This window comes from Canis aureus, chromosome 7 (assembly GCF_053574225.1).
Source record: "Canis aureus isolate CA01 chromosome 7, VMU_Caureus_v.1.0, whole genome shotgun sequence".
Classification (NCBI taxonomy): domain Eukaryota; kingdom Metazoa; phylum Chordata; class Mammalia; order Carnivora; family Canidae; genus Canis; species Canis aureus.
Window position 1 is genome coordinate 27,011,760 of NC_135617.1, and position 13,782 is coordinate 27,025,541.

At 41.9% G+C, this 13,782-nt stretch overlaps 1 protein-coding gene across 7 annotated transcripts in view; it reads left to right on the forward strand.

Annotated features, from left to right (window-relative positions):
• Positions 1–2,277: 2,277 nt before the first annotated feature.
• SNX14 (sorting nexin 14) overlaps positions 2,278–13,782 on the forward strand; it is an 80,848-nt gene continuing 69,343 nt past the window's right edge. For 4 of the 7 annotated variants that reach the window (XM_077903160.1, XM_077903163.1, XM_077903162.1 and 1 more), the window contains exons 1-2: positions 2,279–2,419; positions 2,726–2,890. In XM_077903160.1, coding sequence (XP_077759286.1) covers positions 2,751–2,890 — 140 coding nt within the window. In that variant the 5' untranslated portion in view covers positions 2,279–2,419; positions 2,726–2,750. Of the gene's footprint in view, positions 2,420–2,590; positions 2,891–13,782 lie in introns of those variants that run through there. The other 3 variants (XM_077903165.1, XM_077903166.1, XM_077903164.1) reach the window with 2 other exon arrangements.

Consider the following 13,782-nt stretch of genomic DNA (forward strand, 5'->3'; position numbering starts at 1 on the left):
TTTCAGAATCAGGATTATGAGTATCCCATATCCCTACTTGAAGTTCCAAACTTTTAATAGAAATTTGTAAAAAAAAAAAATTTCAAGCTCTTTGTTTTGTAAGTGGATACTAGACCATAAGTTTAAAGAGAAAACATTTAGGGATCCCTGGGTGGCGCAGTGGTTTAGTGCCTGCCTTTGGCCCAGGGCGTGATCCTGGAGACCCGGGATCGAATCCCACGTCAGGCTCCCGGTGCATGGAGCCTGCTTCTCCTTCTGCCTGTGTCTCTGCCTCTCTCTCTCTGTGACTATCATAAATAAATAAAAAAAATAAAAAAAAATTTATAAAAAAAAAAAAAAGAGAAAACATTTAGTGAAGTAAAAAATTATTTTATTTGATGACATCTGTATCAATAGTATAATTTCTTTTTCTTGGCTTTAGGTGTGGATTTTAAATTACTTATTTGTAGTTCTTCCCATTTCTAACCATAATAATCATATGAAACTTTTAAGTATTTTAATTGTCTCTATTAAGAATCTGCTCAGGGATCCCTGGGTGGCGCAGCGGTTTAGCGCCTGCCTTTGGCCCAGGGCGCGATCCTGGAGACCCAGGATCGAATCCCACGTCAAGGCTCCCAGTGCATGGAGCCTGCTTCTCCCTCTGCCTGTGTCTCTGCCTCTCTCTCTCTCTGTGACTATCATAAATAAATAAAAATTAAAAAAAAAAAATAAGAATCTGCTCATACAGGAAAAGTCTAGGATGTTCTAAAGATGTCTAATTTGCACAGGAAACATTCTATCTTTGAAATGTACTGGCTCTCAGTGCAAAGTTGAACAGTAGTTTCAGAACAAGCCTTTAAAGAAATAAAATATTTAAACAAAAAATATTGGCAATATAACTTCCCAGAAAAGTCTAATAAAATAACTTGCCCTTGTATTACTCAAGTTACTTAATAGGCCCTTCATACATGTAGATGAGTTCAACATACACCTGTTATTTGTACTTCAGTGTACCCTAGAATGTTCATATAAACAAAGTGTTCTAGATTAATTCAATGACGAATAAAAAAGGCTGCAAAAGTGAGACCGGTATACTAAATGTTTAATCGTGTACCTTAAAACATTTAAAAAAGCACTAAGTTTTCTAGTGATGTTACACTCTATAAACAGTTTAATCAGAAATGGTACAGCATGAGTATATTTGTGATGTTCGTTTGGACAATACCTAATGATGAGGACCCGTGAAATATTATATACCACTGCGGAATTGTTAAACCATTATAGAAAGAAGAAATTTGACAGTATGTATCATGTTCTTTCCCTTTGATCAAGCAACTGTATTGTGGATCCTAAAAAAATCATTTGAAATGTGTATAAATTTATGATAGAAAATGGTAATAATCATTGTCAGCGAAATTAAACAGCATTAATAGTTCAGGCATTAATAGGACGGTGCATTCTGAAGGAAAATGCGTCAAGAAAATCTGTATATTCATAACATGGGAAAAAAAATCCATGAAACAGTACATGCATTAAAAAAAAAAAAAAATCTCTAAACATATGTCCCCGCACTTTGGCGGGTAAGATCTTCAGAAAACAAATGAAGCTCCGGCTCTGGGGTTAGAACTACTTCAAATTCCGGTTTTGGTTAGCCGTAGGATTCTGAGCAAGTTCCTTTCCAGTTTAGTAATCCAGCTGTAAAATGGGGGAAACCAGAGCACCTACATCGCGAGGTGTGAAGGTTAAATGAAGGTGTCTAGCGCGCCGCCTAAATAAATTTTACTCGTTGCAATGTCTTCCTGCGTCTCTCAGAGTAGCGGAGAATCGGAAATTAATATTTAGAAATGGGAGGACTTAAGCAAAAGCTCCAAGAAGCAAGACTTGCCAACTTGCCTGGTCCAAACACCTGGGTTTCGATTAGGCCGGCGGGGCCGTGGTGACCGGAGCCCGACCTTACCTGTGAGCGCGCAGAACGTGCTCTGTCAGGGGCGGCGGCCCGGTGGGACTCCCGCGTGCCCAGGGTGGTTTTACTCACCCGTCCCCCCAGCCCTAGCCAAATAAGGACTCAGAGTCGCCCCCCCCCGCCCCGTTTTCTCCCTGGGGCGTCGCGGAAAGCTCGACCTGTCCGCCCCCGAAGCAGAGCCGACGCTGAGGGGCGCTGGAGAGTGATGGGGGCCGCGACCGGGCGCTCCGCCGCTCCGCCGCTCCGCCGCTCCGCCGGCTCGCGTCACAAAGACTACAGTCCCCAGCGGGCCCCGCGAGCTCCGAGCGTCCCTCAGGCAGGGCCCGGCGGCTGCGCGGGGCTGTACTTTCTCCCGTGCTCGGGCACAACCTTCTCTTTCTTCTCCGCGATACAGGCGGTTACTGGTTGCCGCAACCCCCCCGCCCCCCGGCTTCCGAAAAAGGCCAGTCGCCAGGGCAGTCCGGCTCTCGGTGGCAGGTGGCGCGCGGACCCGACCGGGAGGGCGGAACGGGGGGGGGGGCGCGCAGGGCCTCGCGCGAGGTGACGACCTCGGGCACGTCGTGCGGCAGTCCCCTTGGCCGGCAGCGGGAGCGGAGGGGGGGGAGGGGGGCGGCGGCCGCGCACGCGCGGCGGGGCCTTGGGCGGGGCCTCGGGCGGGGCCTCGGGCGGCTGCAGCGGGCGGAGGGTCCGCCGGTCGGCGGCTGTGTGGGGAGCCGCCGGGCCGGCGGGGCGGAGACGCGGGAGGTTGATGGGGGTTGCCTCGACCTCGGCCTCCATCTGTAGCACAGCTTCGGCCACGCCGACGGAGATGGTGCCCTGGGTGCGGACGGTCGGGGAGAAGCTGAGGCAGCGGCTGCGGCTGGATGTGGGACGCGAGATCTGCCGCCAGTACCCGCTGTTCTGCTTCTTGCTGCTCTGCCTCAGCGTCGCCTCCCTGCTTCTCAACAGGTAACGCCACAGCGCGGGCTGCGGGCTGCGGGCTGCGGGCTGCGGGCTGCGGGCGGCTGCTCGGCCAGGCCGCGGACGCGGGCGGGGGCTGCTCCGCTGGGGGGAGAGCGCCCGGGCTGCGCAGCCGCGGGGTTGCGGCCGGCTGCGAGGCCTCGGGAAGGGCGGCCTCGGGGAGCTGGGCGGAGCGTGTGGGCCGGAAGTGCGGGAGGGGGTGGGGTGCGTGGCCGTGCCCCTCTCCTGGGGCCGGCTCTCCCGGGACGCCTGTCCCCGATTCTTACCTACTTTTCACCTGTTTCTTAAAACCTGGTGCTCCAGCGTCGCTGCTTTTCAGAGGAGTGAAATCTGTAGGTGCGTCGCAACTTGAGACCTTGCAGGGGCGGTCCAGTCAGCTGACGAAGGAGGGTTCCAGGTCTCCTGGCGGCCCCGATTTTAGGCTGACTCCCCTCGCTCTCAGCATAGGCGTGAGCACACACACGCACGCACAGTCTTGCAGTCGAGGCGCGCGCACACACAGTCTGAGAGTCGAAGGGCGTGCGCGCACACACACGCACACTTTTACAGCCGCAGTGCGCGCGCACACGCGCACACGCGCACAGTCTTACAGCCTAAGCTTGCACACATGTACACAGTCTTACAGCCGAAGCGGGCGCGCACACACGCACAGTCTTAGAGCCTAGGAGTGCCCACACGCATGCAGTCTTACAGCTGAAGCATGCACACAGGCGCACACACACAGTCTTACAGCTGAAGGGCATTTACGCACACAGTCTTACAGCTGAAGCACAGATACGTGCACACAATCTTACAGCCTCAGTGTCCACACGCAGTCTTACAGCCGAAGGGTGTGCGCACATACACAGTCTTAACAACCAAAGCACATACACATGCTCACACAGTCTTAGAGCTGAAGCGCTCCCATGCACACACAATCTTGCAGTCGAAGCATGCACACGTGTATGCACACATGCACACGATATGGCAGCCTAAGCACGCACACACACACACTTGTACAGCTGAAGCACAAACACACACAATCCTCAGACTACGGGCTCACACACAGTCTTGTAGCCAAAGCTTTCCTCAGAGTGGTTGGTTAAAACGGTTGCTTTAAAGATTTGTTGAATACAAGTCAGAAAGCAAAATAGTACCCGTCTCAGTATTTCTAGAATATTCCGGAAAGGAAGATTGAAAGTTAAAATTGATATGTTCAGTTGACATTTTGAGATGGGAAGGTTCTGCCCCTGAAATAAATTGGACTTCATTCAGTTAGCTATTTCCAGAAATGATAACGATGAAATAGGTAGTAGAGGAGAACTTTCCTTCAGATTATTTCCAGATTTTCTCCTGGTGGAGAGAAGTCTGAGACACTTGTCAGCAACGGCACCTACATGTTTTTTCTGATTTTTTAAAAAAGATTTTATTTATTTATTCATGAGAGACACAGAGAAAGAGAGAGAGAGGCAGAGATCTAGGCAGAGGGAGAAGCAGGCTCCATGCAGGGAGTTGGATGTGGGACTGGAGCCTGTGACTCTAGGATCACGCCCTGGCCTGAAGGCAGACGCTCAACCTCTGAGCTACCCAGGCTTCCCTTTTCTGATGTTTTGTGCATGAAACCATCCATAGTCTTTATTTTGGGGTAGTTGATCCCTGAAGATAGGAATGGGAAAGCATTCACCAGGAATTTGGTGATTTATTTATGTTCTGAGGTACCCATTTCCTGTGACTGTTAGAATTGAATTTTTTCCCTAGCCATATTGCTTTCTTCTTAGTTGACTCTGGGTTGATGTAATACTAGGTTTATTTATTTTTATTTTTTTAAATATAATACTAGGTTTAAATAGCAGTTGATATTTTACTGGAAAATGTGCTTTGATGGTAATAATAAGATATTTGATTTTAGAAATATGGAGGAAGGGGAATCTTAACAGAGTTGAAATGAATTATTAAGTACTTACATGCTTTCGGTAGTCTGGAAGGTATTTTAAGCTATGAATAGCTTTAGTATGAAGGATAGGTAAACTCTGTGATTAGTAAGTTTTGTCCAGGAATTCTTAACCCATATCTTTTCGTAGATGGGTCAGTTTAAGTGTCCAAGGATGGGCATGCAAGATCCGATTGAACTAGATTTCTGAGGTCGCCTACTTAATTATAGCATCTAGTGTTCTTCCTTAAGAAATCATAAGATACCATCTGATTGACCCTGTATCTTTATTTGTATTATGCAAAGAAAGAAGGATATATTACGTAACTGTTATCTCTGATTGGTTGGATTTATGAGTGAAATTGTTTTTGCATATATTTTTGTGTATTTTTCCTTTGTTACTGTTGAAACCAGTAAACCAGTAAAAGTGACTTTAAATGTCATCGAACTGTCTAGACTGAAAGAATGGTTAGGTACATTGGGGGGCCTGGGTCAGTTGGTAGAGCATGGGACTCTTGATCCCAGAGTTATTAGTTCAAGTCCCACATTGGGACTAGAGTCTACTTAAAAAAAATGATTAAGTACCCTTTCCAAGGCAAAAGCTTTTGTGTTTTTTAAAAAAATATTTTATTTATTTATTCATGAGAGAGACAGAGAGAGAGAGGCAGAGACACAGGCAGAGGGAGAAACAGGCTCCATGCAGGGAGCCTGACGTGGGACTTGATCCTCGAACTCCAGGATCAGGCCCTGGGCTGAAGTCAGCGCTAAACCGCCGGGCCACCTGGGCTGCCCAAGGCAAAAGCTTTTGGAATGTTCAAGACAGTGTATATTGTGTGCTTTTCAGTGTATTGTGTGATTTTTCTTTAGCATACGTGTGTACATACATATGTACATATAAACACGTATGTTTATGTATGCTTTGGCTGTCTCTGGAAGACTGTTGTACAAGAAAATGTCCTTTCTGGGAGTGGAAAATACTAGGTATATCTATTTAGAAATTAAAAAAATATATATAATATAAAAATAAAAATATTAGGGGTATAATGATGAAATGAGAAGAAATGGACACCTTCAGTAAGTGATTTCTTGGGGTGCCTGGCTGGCTCAGTTAGAACATGTTACTCTTGATCTTGAGGTTGTGAGTTTGAACCTCACATTGGGTATAAAGATTACTTAAAAAAAATATTTGGGATGCCTGGGTGGCTCAGTGGTTGAGCGTCTGCCTTTCTGCCTTTGGCTCGGGGTGTGATCCCGGGATCTGGGATCAAGTCCCACATCGGGCTCTTTGCAGGGAGCCTGCTTCTCCCTCTGCCTGTGTTTCTGCCTCTCTCTCTGTGTCTCTCATGAATAAATAAATAAAATCTTTATAAAAACATATATACTTTAAAAAAGTGATTTCTACACATTTCACCAGTTAGTTTTTAGCAATAACTTTAAAATAAATTTTCCAATTTGAAATCTTTACTGGTTAGTATGGAGATTTGGAGCTTTCCCTCTATATGGTTAAACTTAGAATAGTACTCTTTTAAAAAATTATTAATCTTTTTTAAAAATTTTATTTTAAATAGTCTCCACACCCAATGTGGAGCTTGAACTCATCATGACCCTGAGATCAAGAGTCACATGCTTTATCGATTGAGCTAGCCAGGCACCCCTGAGATTTTTTCTATTATAGTCTTGAAACTTTAATTCCTAAAGGTCTTTCAAGGTATTATTTAGTATATAAATTTTTCTTTCAATATGAATTATCCGTGGAAAGATAAATAGTTCTAACTTTTGACTATTTTAACTGATTTGCGGAAGGAATAGAGTAACATACTTTATATATTTCAAATTATTTATGATATCACTGTTACAGTATTGTTAGGGTAAACTAGGAGTATAGATATAATTATATTCACCGATTGTGTTGAATATTTGAGTGTTATAATAAGGAATATTTTAAGTTAATTCTAGTAATAATAACAGTAATAATAGCTAACTGACACTTTGAGTGTTTTGTTTGGCAATACAATATTAAGAGATACAATATTAAGAGTTTTTTTTTTTTTTTATTGAGACGATTTATTGTTGTGGCCGAAAGTTTTGAATCTGAGTGTCATTGTAAGAATTTGATTCTGCCTCCTCCATTAATCAGTTATTTGACTTTGGGTAAGTGATTTAACTTTTATCTGTCACAGCCTCCTCATCTGTAAAATAGGGCAAATGACATGTCAGATAAAGGGCTAGTATCTAAGATCTATAAGGAACTTCTCAAACTCAATACCCAAAAACCAAATAATCCAGTTAAGAAATGGGCAGAAGACATGCACAGACATTTCTCCAAAGAAGACGTACAAATGGCCAAGAGGTACATGAAAAAATGCTCCATGGCACTTGGCATCAGGGAAATACAAATCAAAACCACAATGAGATGCCATTTCCACCAGTCAGAATGGCTAAAATTAACAAGACAGGAAACAACAAATACTGGCGAGGATGCAGAGAAAGGGGAACCCTCTTATACTGTTCATGGGACTGCAAGCTGGTACAATCACTCTATAAAACACTATGGAGGTTCCTCAAGAAGTTAAAAACAGGGCTGCCCTCTGACCCAGCAATTGCAGATTTACCCCCAAATATAAATGTGGAGATCCAAAGGGGCACCTGCACCCCAATGGTCATAACAGCGTTGTCCACAACAGCCAGACTGTGGAAAGAGCCGAAATGAAAATTGACAGATGAATAGATGAAGAACATATGGCGTATGTATACAATGGAATATATAGCCATCAGAAAGGATGAATATGAACCATTTACATCGACATGTATAGATCTGGAGGGTATTATGCTGAGTGAAATAAGTCAGTCAGAGAAAGACAATTATCATATGGTTTCACTCACCCGTGGAATATAGGAAACTTCTTCTCATAGGGGATGAGAGGAAAACTTGAATGGGAAAGTCATCAGAGAAGGAGAAAAACCATGAGAGATTCTTAACTATGGGGAACAAACTGAGGGTTGCTGGAGCAGAGGTGGATGGGGGGTAATGGGTGATGGGTATGAAGGAGGGCAGGTGATGTGATGAGCACTGGGTGTTATTCACAACTGATGAATTATTAAATACGACATCTAAGATTAATGATATATGTTGTTGGCTAATTGAATTTAAATTCAAAAATGAATAAAAAATAAAGATAATGAACTATTTAAAAACATGCCTTTCTTATGATTTATTATTCTTTATGATAATACTGCTAATTTTAGTTAACTAATATTTCACTTAATATTTTATTTTATTTTTTAAAAGATTTATTTATTTTGAGAGAATGAGACTGAAAGAGTGGGAATGGGGGAGGAGCAGAGGGAAGGACAGAGGGAAAGATTCTTTTTTTTTAATTTTTTTTTTTAAGATTTTATTTATTTATTCACAAGAGACACAGAGAGAGGCAGAAACACAGGCAGAGGGAGAAGCAGGCTCCATGCAGGGAGCCCGACGTCGGACTTGATCCCGCGTCTCCAGGATCACACCCTGGGCTGAAGGCAGAGCTAAACCCCACCCGGGCTGCCCTACTTAATATTTTATAAGTAAAATAGACCTAATGATTTTCTTATATTGTCTTTATCTGGTTTGGAAATTAACATCATATTAGTCCTTTTAAATTAGCAGTTTCTTTCTCATTTTTTCTTTCCTGAAGTCATCTATATAGGATAGGGATTATTTGTCTCATTGAAGTTTGGTAAAATCATATGGGCCAGGTTTTTTTGTTTGTTTGTTTGTTTTGTTTTTTGCAGCCAGGTCTCTGATTGCTGTTTTAATACCTGTAATGATAATTGGTCTATATAAGTTATCTAGTTCTTCACTTGCTAATTTCTAACATTTTTGTCTTTTTCCAAAAATTTGTTCTGTTGGTTATCCACTTATGAACATAGTTGTTTGTAGTTTCATTTTTCATTTCAGTATTAACTGTCATTACTTCTTCTTCATTCAGTATTTTGTATATTTGCGTTCTTTTTCTTTTATTCCTTGATCTGTCTTGCTAAACCTTTGTCTTTTTTTTTTTTTTTTTTTTTTAAGATTTTGTTTACTGGGGATCCCTGGGTGGCTCAGTGATTTGGAGCCTGTCTTCAGCTCAGGGCATGGTTCTGGAGTCCTGGGATCGAGTCCCGCGTCGGGCTCCTTGTATGGAGCCTGCTTCTCCCTCTGCCTGTGTCTCTGCCTCTTGCTCTCTCTGTGTCTCAAATAAATAAATAAAATCTTAAAAAAAAAAGATTTTGTTTACTTATTCATAAGAGACACAGAGAGAGGCAGAGACAGGAGAAGCAGGCTCCATGCAAGGAGCCTGATATGGGACTCAATCCCAGGATTCTGGGATCACGCTCAGAGCCAAAGGCAGATAGATGCTCAACTGCCAAACCACCCAGGCATCCCAAAACTTTGTCTTTTTTATTAGCTTTTGATTTTGGAAATTTCCAAGCATACATAGAAAAAAGAGAGTACAAAGAACTTCTAAGCACCCATCACTCAGCTTCAACAACCGTCAATATTTTGCATATTTGAAAAAAAATCTAGTCTTCCTCCATTTTAAAAACTTCTACACAAAACCATAACCTTAAAATAATTACCAGTAATTGGTTAATAAAACCTAATAACAAGTCTTCAATTAAATTTTCATGTGTGAAAATTTGTAGTATATACTAATCAGAATCTAAAATATGTCCACTTATTGTATGTGGGAGCTACATCTCTTAAGCTTTTATAAATCTCTTATAATTTAAAATAATAGTTGGCAAAATTTTTCGGTGAAGTGTCAGTAAATATTTTAGACTTTGGGATACATCAGCTCTATGCCCCATATTTCTTTTTTTATAAAAGATTTTTTTTTATTCATTCATGAGAGACACACACACACAGAGAGAAGGAGAGGCAGAGGGAGAAGCAGGCTCCATGCAGGGAGCCTGACGTGGGACTCGATCCCAGGTCTCCAGGATCAGGCCCTGGGCCGAAGGCGGCGCTAAACTGCTGAGCCACCCGAGCTGCCTCTTAAAGAACCGTTAAAGAATGTAAAAACCGGGATCCCTGGGTGGCGCAGCGGTTTGGCGCCTGCCTTTGGCCCAGTGCGCTATCCTGGAGACCCAGGATCGAATCCCACATCAGGCTCCTGGTGCATGGAGCCTGCTTCTCCCTCTGCCTGTGTCTCTGCCTCTCTCTCTCTGTGACTATCATAAATAAACAAAAATTAAGAAAAAAAAAAAGAATGTAAAAACCGTCTTAGCTTAAGAGCCATACCAAAGCAGGTGGCATTTGGCCCACAAGCTGTACATTGTTTACCTGGATCTGCTTCTCCCCCCTCACACTCCCCACCATTGACTTGAAGAAACTGGGTCATTTGTTCACACTTTTGCTGTTAGGTTCCTCATGTCTTTTTTTTTTTTTTTTTTTTATCCTTACCTGCATATTTTTTGTAGATAAAGTGTTAGATTTATAAGTTTGATTAGATTTAGTTTTTTTTGGTGGGGGGGGGGCATTGCGGGAATATTTCAGTGATGCTGTGTACATCTTATCATGTGAGAGGTTAACTCCACATAAGATGGAGTTGCCTTCTTTTTTTTTGGATTTGGATAGTGACAGCTAAGACTTTGCCCAGCAGGCCTCTTTGGTTTTACTATTTATTTATTCCCTAGTGAGTTGCTTCATTATAGCTTGCAACATGATGATTTTCTCATTACTTGCATATTTTAAAATTTGAATTTTTTCTCTTTTTTTTCTTTTAGAATTGCTTTTTTCACCTGCTGTGTCTATTTAGTTATAGTAAAGTATAGCTTGGAGCACCTGCGTGGCTCAGTTGGTTCAGCATTTGGCTTCTGCTCAGGTGGTGATCTCGGGGTCCTAGGATCAAGCTCTGGGGTGGGCTTCCTGCTTGTGCTTCTCTCATTATCTCTATCTCTCTCAAATAAATGAATAACACCTTTGAAAAAAAAAAGTACAGCTCAAATTGGGAAAGTAGGATAAATCCAGTTAGAGGTTTGCTTATTTTAAAAATTTTTCCAAAACCGAGCTTAGACTTTATTTTCTCTTGCCTTTGTTGTCTACTTTATTGATTTCTATTCTATTTATTGTTTCCTTCCTTTTAATGTGTTTGGGTTGTATTTTTTCCCCCAACTTTCTGAATGCTTAGCTTGTTGGTTTAATATTTGTCTCTGATCGATGCCAGGTTTCTCAACTTCAGCACTATTAAAAATTTGGGTTAGATATTTTTTGTTGTTGGGGAGGGGGGCTGACCTGTGCATTGTATACTAAGTAGCAGTCTTGGCCTCTAGCCACTTGATGTCAATAGTGCACTTTTCCTTTCCCCACTCCCCACAGTTGTGACAATCAAAAATGTCTGCATATACTGCCAAACACTCCTTGGGGGCAAAACACCCTTGGTTGAGAACCACTGGGTAAATGCATTTAAGGATATAGATTTTTTTCCTTAATACCTTAGTCATTGCTTGCTTTAGTTACAGCCCATACATATTGCATGTAGGGTTTATTGTCGTTCAGCCTAATACAGGTCTACAATTCCTAATCTGTAATTCTGAAATCAAAACTTTTCCCCTAAATTTGCAGAAAGTACATTTGATCACAAAACCTGACCTGAACAGACCTAAGACTATAGTCTTTGTTTCTGACGTATTTTACTTTTTACTGCTTTTGTGTTTTGCTGCAGAAATATTAATATCTAATTATGGAGTACTATATTAGATCTCATTGGGAGTATTATATATGAAATACGTACTATGTAGCTTCAAAATTCCTAAAAATTCTGAATTGAGTCATGTTTCTCTGGGTCAAAATGATTTTTGGTAAGCCGCTGTGGACAAGAATTTGATAATTTCCTCTCTGAAATACCTCTATAATTTGAGTTAGTTTCTAAGCATAAGGTGTTGTTTTTTGTTTTGTTTTGTTTTTTGTTTTTCGTTTTTAAAGCTTGATGTCAAGCATGCTATTTTGGTTAGAGTAAAGCTTTGTATACAGGAATAAGAAGAGGGGTGCCTGGCTGGCTTAGTCAATAGAGCGTGGGAGTCTTGATTTCAGGGTTGTGAGTTCAAGCCCCATGCTTGGTGTGGAGATTACTTAAAAAAAAAAAAAGGACTGGAAAGAAATAAGGGTAGGAAAGTGAACTGGGGCCAGATTGAAAGGAACCATAAAGGTTTAAGAGGTTTTAATTTTGTTGTGCAGGCAACATTATGACCAGGCAATTCATCTGGTTTTGTGACTCAGCCTTTGTCTCACAGCTTTTTTTTCTTTTTTTTAGATTTTATTTATTTATTCATGAGAGAGAAATATATAGAGAGGCAGAGACATAGGCAGAGGGAGAAGCAGGCTCCTCTCGGTGTCCATCGAAAGATGAATGGATAAAGAAGATGTGGTTTATGTATACAATGGAACATTACTCAGCCATTAGAAACGACAAATACCCACCATTTGCTTTGACGTGGATGGAACTGGATGGTATTATGCTGAGTGAAATAAGTCAATCAGAGAAGGACAAACATTGTATGGTCTCATTCATTTGGGGAATATAAAAAATAGTGAAAGGGAATTAAGGGGAATGGAGAAAAAATAAGTGGGAAAATCAGAAAAGGAGACAGAACATGAAAGACTCCTAACTCTGGGAAACAAACTAGGGGTGGGCAGGGGTTGGGGGTGACTGGGTGACGGGCGCTGAGGTGGGCCCTTGATGGGATGAGCACTGGGTATTATTCTATATGTTGACAAATTGAACACCAATAAAAAATAAATTTATTAAAAAAAAAAAAAAAAAGCAGGCTCCCTGAGGGAAGTCTGATGCAGGACTTGATCCCAGGACCCCAGGACCCCAGGATCATGAGCCACCCAGGCGTCCAGCTTTTTTTTTTTTTATTTAAGATTTTATTTATTTATTCATGAGAGACCCAGAGAGGGGGTGGGGCAGGGACAGGCAGTCCTAATCTCTCACTTAATTTTAAGATATTTGATCATGTTAACTATATTTTCCCTGTTGAGTTTTTTTTTTTACCTTGACAGCCTTTATGACTTGATTCTTATTTTTTTCCCCTAGCTCTTCTAATTACTAGATTCTTTTATAAATTTCTCTTGCTCTGCTTATTTCTTAAATGTCTATTATTTTTTAATTCTGCAGCTCCTTCCTGGTCATTTCATTTATTCCTGTGACTTCAGTGATCTTTATGTGATAACCCCCAAACTCTTTTCTTTAGCTCACATTCTCTGCAGAGATTTAAACTACCCAATATTTAGCTACTCATGAAACATTTCTACCTGCCACGTTTTTTTTTTTTTTAAGATTTATTTATTTGCAAGAGAAGGAGAGAAAGTGTGCAGGGAGGGGCAGAGGGAGGAGAATCTCCAGCAGACTCCCCACTGAGTGGAGCTCTACTCTGGGCTCAGTCCCAGGACCCATAGCTCATGATCTGATGCTCAACCAACTGAGCTATCCTAGTGCCCCAACTCCTTGCCATGTTAAGATAGTTGAAATTTAGCAAGTCCAAAGAGAACTAATTTTTTACCTATCCCTTCTGCTCACATTAAGCAGCAATTTAGTCCTCTTAATTCTTCCTCCTAAATGTTTTAAAACAATCAGATTTTTAAGTCTGTTTCCTAGCATAGGCTATCCTTTGAGCCCTGTAGATTACTTCAGCTTTCCAATTAGCCTGCATGTTTCCAGTTTAGGTTATTCTCCATTTTACAGCCAGAGTGGTCCTTTGATTATACAGTCTAGTGATACTACTCTCTCTCTCTCTCTCTCTCTTTCTTTTTTTTTTTTAAGATTTTATTTATTTGAGAGAGAGAGAGAGAGCGACAGAGATCACAGAGGGAGAGGGAGAGGGAGAAGCAGATTCGCCACTGAACAGAGAGCCCATCGCAGGGCTTGATACCAGGACTCCAAGATCATGACCTGAAGCTGCAGGCAGACGCTTAACCGACTGAGCCACCCAGGCACCCCAT